At 40.5% G+C, this 8962-nt stretch overlaps 1 protein-coding gene across 1 annotated transcript in view; it reads right to left on the reverse strand.

Annotated features, from left to right (window-relative positions):
- Window positions 1-8956, reverse strand: part of RASGRF2 (Ras protein specific guanine nucleotide releasing factor 2) — a 372508-nt gene extending 363552 nt beyond the window's left edge. The window contains exon 1 of the mRNA XM_019516939.1: window positions 8667-8956. Within this exon, the coding sequence (XP_019372484.1) occupies window positions 8667-8951 (285 nt within the window). The 5' untranslated portion in view covers window positions 8952-8956. The remainder of the gene's footprint in view (window positions 1-8666) is intronic.
- Window positions 8957-8962: the final 6 nt, after the last annotated feature.

The following is an 8962-nucleotide window of genomic DNA, read 5'->3' on the forward strand; positions in this document are numbered from 1 at the left end:
AGAGTCTTTGAGAGCACTTGTTATTTAGTAGGCTGTAGAACAGAAGACTGGGGAGGATTTGGTAACAGTCTTCAAATATATGAAGGGCTATTACAGAGAATATGAAGATGGGCTTGTAGGGGACAGGATTAAGAGCAATGGCCTCAAGCTGCAGCAGGGGAAATTTAGTCAGAAAGTTTCTCCTAATCACCAACCTATGAGGATGGCCAAGCACTGAAATGGACTATGTAGAGAAACTGCGGAATCTCCATCCTTGGAAGTTTTTAAGAGTAGGCTGCACTTAGGTGGGATGACTTAAATCAGGGATGATGACTTGAGCAGGGGACTGGGCTAAATACCCCATGAAGTCCCTTCCAGTCCTACGTTAGTGGTGTCTTTGGAAGCAGGACATGGTTCTTTCTGTGGTGTTGCGGATACAGAACACATGGTTATACCAGTTTTAATGCCTGGTAGTAAAACATGAGTGTGGAGGGCGATTGAAAAATGACAGATTGAAGACTGAAAGAACTAAAAACATCATCAATTGAATAACATTAAAGTGAAGGCCAAGATCAATAATGAAGAGATTTATAGCAGAGCCAAGCAACCACCTTCATCAGCACTGAGTTTGGGTCAGCAACTTTCATGGTACAATAATGGTTATCAGGATGGAAAAGCATCAAATTATGAAGCTAATTTATCTGTAAGGCTGGTGGTTGCCAAAAGTTTAAAAGGTGTGATAAGCACCATGGATACAACAACACTATTAAAGGTGTGTTAAGATCACCAGTGATTGTTAAAGGACATTCTTGGCTCTTAAGACCCTCCTAGAAATCAATCTGGGTGGCATATTTGTCTGTAAGGAGGGGGTGTCTTTTTGGGAATGTACCTTGATGAAGATGACATTGAAGAAAAAGCAGATAAATTGGAAAGCTAACCAGTATTTAATGGCAGACAAAACTGGTAGGATACATCTAATAGTAATCTAGTTCCTGGTCCATTGTGGGGAGGGGTTTAATATTTTTTACTAAATGATTGTAACTTTTGTTTTATACAAACTGAACTTTACCTTAGAGAAATAAAAATAGATCACAAGTTAATTATGTGTTTATTTTAAAAACCACCTGCAAGACTTAAGATACAGAAAAATGCACCCATTTCCCCACACACTCTAGACATCTTTTGTACTATGTCATTATTGTCTCAACATTTACTGGAAACAAACCTGATCTCTGCTATTTCTTGACACCTGTAATTTGTCCTTATACTTGTGTACACAGTCTTAATTAAATTCACCTTCATTCTTTTACTGCATAGCATTTTATATTTTCATTTGAAATTGCACTCTCACAAGTTCTGCAAATAACCATTGCCAACTGACTTTCCTGTGTGGAATCAAAATATTTTTTCCAATGACTGCATAGTGATTTGCATTGCCTTCTTGTTACCAGTGAAACAGACTTTGGATATCTAAAGGTTCAGCACCCACCAAATGAAAGCTCCCATCCAATTTTGCTTTCTGATTTCTCTGAAAAACCACCTGCCTTAAGGAAATAAAGAGGTACTTACAGTCATCTCCTTTAGTGCACTGCTTCTTTGTTTTCCAGACTGAGGCAAGGAGCTGGTTTAATTTGTTTTACTTTAAACAAAGACTTAGCTGTCTTTTGAGCAAGACATACAAGGTTGCCAATAACAGACCAGTCTTAAATTCTTGACTCTGGTCTCTTAAGGCATTTTTACATGTGCTCTGGGTGTACGGGGAGCAGCGCTCTAATCAAAGCGGTTCCAACAGCCACTGTAATTAAAGTACTGCTGCGTTTCATATAGCAGCATCCCTGCGCTTAAAAATGGTGGTGGGTGCGCTTGAACTAAAGCTCGTTCATAGATTCATAGATTGTAAGGCCAGAAGAGTCCTTGGAAAATCATTGGGTCCAGCCCCCTGTACCAAGCAGGAAAGATAACTGGGGCTCAGGTGACCCCACAAGGTGACTGTCTAGTCACCTCTTGAAGATTTCCAGGGTAAGTGATTGCACCACCTCTGAAGGGAGCTTATTCCACAGTCTGACTGTGAAGAAGCTTTTCCTAATGTTGAGCCTGAATCAGTCTTCCAGGAGTTTGTGGCCATTACTCCCAGTTTTCCCCTTGGGTGCCCTGGTGAACAGTCACTCACCGAGCCCTTGATGTACTCCCCTAGTACAGTAGTAAGCTGCTACCAGGTCTCCTCTCAGCCTTCTTTTCTTCAGGCTGAAGAGTCCCAGATCCCTCAGCCTTTCCTTGTATGGCTTGCCATATAAGTCTCTAATCATATGGGCAGCTCTTCTTTGGACTCTCTCAAGCTTATCCATGTCCTTGTTAAAGTGTGGTGCCCAGAATGGGATGCAGTACTCCAGCTGCAATCTCACCAGTGCTGACTTTTGTCAAGCTTTAAAGTTCAAGCACCCCATCACCATTTTTTAAATATGGGGATGCTGATATACAAGGTGCTAGAGACTGCTAGAGTGCAGTAATTGCCACGCTCCAGCAGACTCGATTAATCGAGTCTGCTCCAAAGCGTTATAATTACAGTACATCAGAACAGCCTCCACACATGTACAAGCACCCTTAATGTGGATTAAGGTAATAAAAGGTTAATACAGCAGCACATGACAGGGATCACTGTTCTGTTTGCTTACCCAAATGTTATTAATTTTAACATAGGAAATTATTTTAGAAAGTAGTTGTACAAATTAACATATTTAGACTCATGACTTGGACAGATAGCTCTACTAATTTTCTATAATTCTATTAAGCCTGATTTGTAATAATATGAAACCGATGCATGGATTTTAAGGTGCAAAAAGTGAGCATTTAAATATCAGTATAATTCTACATTTTAGTAAATGCCTGTAACTTAGTATACTCTTTCATATCATACAAAAAATACTGAAGTCTGTAAATGAAATAGGTATATTCTCAATTACCAATAAAGTAGTATCAAGCAGAAAAGTGCCATCAATAGAAAGAACACATGGATTATACTTTTCTATTTATATACTGCCTGCTCCCTGAAGGCCAGAAAGTACATGGTAAATTCACTTAGCAATTCTATATGAAGAGCCCTAGGCAGCCTCTTTTCAATGTAACTCACATTAAATGGATGGCACTGTCAGCAACTAATTTCAGGTTGCTACTTGCAAATAAATTTATCTTAAAATAATATGTTCTGATGTATTTAGTGAACAAAGGTCATAATCTGTACTCTTGTATGCCACTTACTAATCATGTCACTAAGGAAAAGGTACGCTAATGGACCTGATCCTGTGGACCTGATCCCGTAAAGTCTCTCTCATTTAGGCGAGCAATGCATGTGCTCTGAGACAATCCTGCGATAAAAGGCTTGCTAGAATGGGCCTTACGTTGTGAAAAACATAGCACAACTGATATCTCCAAAGTCTTTAGGCAACAGGTGTTTGAAAGAACTCTTCCTTTTATAAAGCAAATACATTAAGAGAGAAAGCAGAAACATTCATTTTCCATGCCACTAACATTCTCATTTAGAGTAGCATCACTATGAACTCTAATACTGATTGGTACAAAAGAATTACTGTCATCTAGAACAGGGGTAGGCAACCCCCAGCACATATACCAGAGTGTGGCATGAAAATGAATTTTGCTTGGCACGCATACCTTGGGAGAGATGGAGGGGGAGCTGCAAGGGGCCCGATCTTTGCTGTGGCAGCGCATCCCCAGCTCCTTCTCTGCCATCTGCAACAAGCTGAGCCAGGGCTCCACACACCCCAGTACAGCTCCTTGCATCCTCCCAGCTGCAAGCAGTGCAGGCTCCATGGTAATGGTAGGGGCCTTCCAGAGTCTGGGCCGGTTGTGGCAGGCAGCCAGAAGGCTGCAAGTATCTGTACCCAGGGTCCATAGAGCCCCAGCCTGGCTTGCTGCTGGCGGACAGTGGGGAAAGGGCCAGGGCTGTGCTGCCACAACACAGCTCAGTCCCCTCGTGGCTCCCCTGCTGTCCACTCCTGCCACATCGTACAAGTTGAGGTTGCAGGTGTTTTGGCACTTGCCCAAAAACACTGCTGACCCTTAATCTAGAAGACAGACATAGAGAGGCAAAATTAACCTATTCTTTTTGAAATACTGACATTACATTGAAAATGTCTAAAATGTTCACAATGCTTTTTGAACACACTCATACCACAAGATGAATAACTCCAGCTGACTATACTGTACCTGAAAAGGTGGGCTTCCTATTAATTATTATGTTCTGTTTTGAAATGAATGTTTCAAGAATGTTTTTAAAGTTTCATATTTTATAAATTATAAATAATTTTTAATTTACAAGACTGTACTTAAAACAGTTTTCAAATATCACACAATCTGCCCTTAACAGAAGTAAATCTAGGAAAAAAACAAAAAAAATACATTAAGCTAAAGGGAGCAGTAAAAATTCAAATAATTGGATTTTGTTAATCTGTGAGGCACAGGCTTAGTACTACATTTAATTTTGATAAATGGAAGGAAGATTATTTCAGACAGGTTACTAGGAAGTCATATCTGCTCTCTCAAATCATATAGGAAAGTTAAAAGTTAAATATCTGAAGACCATTTAATTTCCAGTGATGTAAAGCTATCCTGAAAACATTTGATCAATATAAAAATATACAACAACTTATGTGGGCCTCAGCCCAATACAAGACATTGAAAACAACCTACATTCAACTACCATAAAGCCCTCTTTCTTAAAGCTGAATAAATTCACTGGATTACAAATTCTGTGTCTGAGAAACTGAAGACAGCACAAACTTTAAATATTTCATTTTAATTATATAAAGATTAACTATTCATAGATATGAATTTATCTTTCTTTAAATTATATATGTTCTCAAAACTGCAATCATACTGGAGTACTGGCATTCTAGGAGCTGCAGCTGTTTATGGTTTATGGCTTGTGGTTCTCATAAGGGTAAACAGAAACATTTTCACTTCAATCAGAATTTAAATTCTTCAGTATATTCTGTTCACATTAAGACTAGTATCTTAAACACTACATCATTTTCAACTTCTCATGTTTAAACTATACTTGCTGTTTCAAAAATGGTTTTAAAATAGGCTTGTAAGGATAGCGCAGGCTGGTTTGTAAAAAGGGCGTCATTTAAAAAAAAACTTCTAAAATGCAAAGTACTATGGGAAGTAAAAAAGCCCACCTGCAGATACATTAAGTATCTATAACACATGTGGCCCAAGGCCAAACTCTCTTGAATATCCCTTGATTCATGAATTACATAATTCTTTCACTCCTAGGTCAGATGCTGCACTTTTCAAATGATTTGGTTTGAAGCAGAAAGAAAACTATTTTAAGAGTTCTGCTACTTCTGTCTCTAGACAAGAGTAAAAAAAATGCACAGTCGGAATCAGAAGTATACAAACAATTCTACATTGTTAATATAATTATGATAAATTGAACTATAACTGAAAGCATTCAGTATGTTCACTATAGTTACTGCCCTTGCACAATAATCTCTGTGATAGATTGACAAAAGAGCATAATGTTAATTCTGTTTAAAACTGGAAGCTTTAAGCTGCCTGCATTTTGGGGGGTCAGGCTATATATATATATATATATATATATATATGCAAGTAAGTACAGTCAAACTTGTTTGGTGACTGAAATATACCAACTCTGATGTTTTCCCATGCAGATTTCTAAGTTCTCTGGAGAAGAGTTCTTAGCTGATTCACTGCCTAAATCAAAAGGATCTTCCAAATAATTAAGAAAATGCATTTTTTTCTACTCTTGAATGCATCTTCTATAAGTGACAGAACTGAAAGAATTATTTTGTCACACAGACAAGGTACCACCATCTTTCATTTACTGAATAATTAGCTAGTTGTTCCAAGCTACACAACGTGCTACAAGTCCAGCAAAAGAATATTTACCTAAGTTATGGAACACACTTTCTACAAACTTAATTGAGATATCCAGTGAAATAACTTAAAATAAAAATATTTCCTTCTGCTATACAGGAGTTAATCTTTCAAAAGGTTCCTGTTTATGTATTGTAATATAATTGTGTTTCAAAACGAAAATTCTTTCTAATATTGATGCATCTCACTACTTTTGCCATGATGTTCACATAATCCAGCTCTACTTTTTCATGCTGTAATGTGGTTACCCATGTACTTTAACCCTATATTACCTACTAAAGTAAAATATAAATAAAAGAAATTAAAGCTTGAGTACAAGCTGTGATGAATGAACACATACCCCCCACGCATGCACACACACTATCCATTTAGTATGGGGTACTGCAGTGCATAGCATGCCTCCCTGTAATCACTAAACTTCCAAGGTAAATTAAAGGGACATGGCAAAGCCCCTTACCTTGAGTTTTAACTTCTCTATTACCTCTTCTAGGGAACAGGCTCTGCCTGTAAAATAATTATTGTATTAGAACTACAACACTTTGTATCTGCTTTCATATAATACTTGCGATCCATGTATGCTCATGGAATCAGGAAATACTTGTAATCAGAAAAGAGAAAATTCATTGTATGAAAAAGCAATCATTGTAGGAAAGTTTAAACGCTGAGCTTCCACTTCTAAGCAACATAACTCTTATGCCCCCCCTCCTTTTATGAGAACAGAGACCTCATATTTTTTTAACTTTATTACTTGATGCCTGTGAGAAGATGGATGCTTCAAAAAAGAAAAACACACACAAGTATTACATTGATTTAGTGTATTTTAAGACACTGCTTTTTGTAAGTGTAACTACAGACATCTTACAAAATACACAGATTTGTGTTCATGCAACATTTCCTCCACTTAAAGGAAAGGAACAGTTAAATGATTTTGAGGAAGTACTGTCACCAAAATGCCCACAGAAAGCATCATATTTATTATCCTCAGTGACTCCATATAAAACTTTACAGGGAAGATTTTTCTAACTGCCAGTTTTGCAAGCTCTAAAACAGAATCTGAAAATCTGGCTGTATTGTTTGCCATGGCACACCTCACTATCAAAACTTAGCAATGAACTCAATGCTTAGAACAGAACCCAGCTTTCTTTTCTGTAAATGTCTTGTCCGTTGTATTTAAAAACAAAAACACCAAAACTCATTTTTGTCAGTAAAGAAAAAGTACAAAGACACCCCCCACACCCCCTCCCAAAGATCAGATAAAGAGACTATTTTCAAATGGGTTGCCTAGTCCGATTGTGCTTTAACAATAACAACAGTATAAATCTTATGCATTAAACCCAGTTCCCATATATTTTGTTTATCTACCCTGCCTGAAAGAGTAGGAAGCCAAAAGTTTGTATATGACTGGGGAGTATTTTTTGTGCAAAAGTTTGTATATGACTGGGGAGTATTTTTTGTGCAACTGCAACTGTCACCCTTGTAAGTATGTGTCATCGTGCACAGTAAAGGACATTTTAATTGTAGGCAATTATAGGTGTTGACCAAGTTCGATAAACTCTAAATAACCGGGCCAAAATGACCATAGCAAGGGGAATGTTAAGATAATGCAGTGAGAGAAGGTATTTCCTTAATTCAGGCTGCCCAGCTTGCACATCACTTCAGCAGAGTAAATGGGTTGTTCAAAATCCACTGCAGTACACCTGAAACCTTCTCTGAGATACCTATTTTTTCCAAACCAGCTTGACACCTGTTTGATTTCCTCTGTCAAGCAGAGAAAAGTTAACAACACATGCAAATTTACAGTTTTCAGCATAGCAGCAAAAGAACACCGATGGCTTGCACCAGGTAGAAGCCAAGCCCAGAAATCTGATACACTCCTGTAGTGTCTAATTATAGTGTCCTTTTATTAACTGTTTCTGGCTGTATGCAGCATTCAACAATATGACAACCGCAGCTTAGGGAAATGTGTTTCAAATGACCAGATTCTGCAACTTTCATTACGCATGAGTTGTGAGGAATCCCACTGAAATGTAGATTCTTCTGGTATGACTAACGGTCAACAGTTTCCTTGCTGTCATTTCCCATATGGATATGTTTAGCCTTAGAAACCCTTAGTTAAGTATTGCCCTGATACCACACAGAAGCCCACTGACTTCTGTGGAAGTGCTGGGCATCGACTTAGACCAGGGTACAAGCTGACGACAGCCATCCTCCATCTAATTCTTCTCGGTCCTTTCCAAAATAGATTTTTTTTTTTTAAATCACGGGCTCAAGTGACTCGCAGAAGCACTCAGTACCCCAAGGCAGCCTCGGATTACCTAGCAGTAATGTTTTAAGGCTCCTGTGTGCTTGTCATACCCGTTGTCTTAGCTGACCCACAGGGCATCTCCATTGTTTCAGGGGGCCTGAAGCACAGCTACTGTCTACTCAAGGGCATCATGAATGGTCCATAAGGCCTTTTCATGAAGTGTTTCGTAGGGAGGGAGTATGCAGTGCTCAGCAAGATGCCACCCGCGGCTTAGGGAGATGCGTTGCAAGTGCCCGCATGCCTAGCACCAGCTCGCTTGAACCCAAAGTGCAACCGCGGGTTGGGGAGAGGGCCGGGGCAGCATGAGGGCGGCGCTGCCCCCAGCCGCGCTCGGCAGACAGGAGCAAGGCGGGGGGGAAGACAGGGAGCGCAGGAGAGCCCCGGCCTGCCTTCCCCGTTTCGCCCCGAGCACCCAACTTGTGGGCGCGGCGGCAGGGACAGTCCCCCATGCCCGGGTGGGCCGTACCTGCTTGTCAAGCGCGGGGTCCCGGGCGCTGGCGGCGGCGGCGGCCTTGGGGGCGGGCGCCCGCTCGCAGCTGCATCCCTCCAGCAGGTACATGCCGGCGGGCCGCGCGCTCTGCTCGCCCTCGAAGTAGAAGAGCAGGTTCTGGTAGAGCGCGAACCACTTCTCGTGCCAGCGGCTCGTCTCCGCCGTCTTCTTGCTGAGGAAGCCGCGCTTGGCGCCCTCCTTGCGGGCCAGCGCCGCCAGGAACAGCGCGTGCCCCTCGTTGCAGCGCACGCTCTTCTGCATCGTGCCCCCGG

This window comes from Gavialis gangeticus, unplaced genomic scaffold, assembly GCF_001723915.1.
Source record: "Gavialis gangeticus isolate Ggan-Ray unplaced genomic scaffold, GavGan_comp1, whole genome shotgun sequence".
NCBI classification, from domain to species: domain Eukaryota; kingdom Metazoa; phylum Chordata; order Crocodylia; family Gavialidae; genus Gavialis; species Gavialis gangeticus.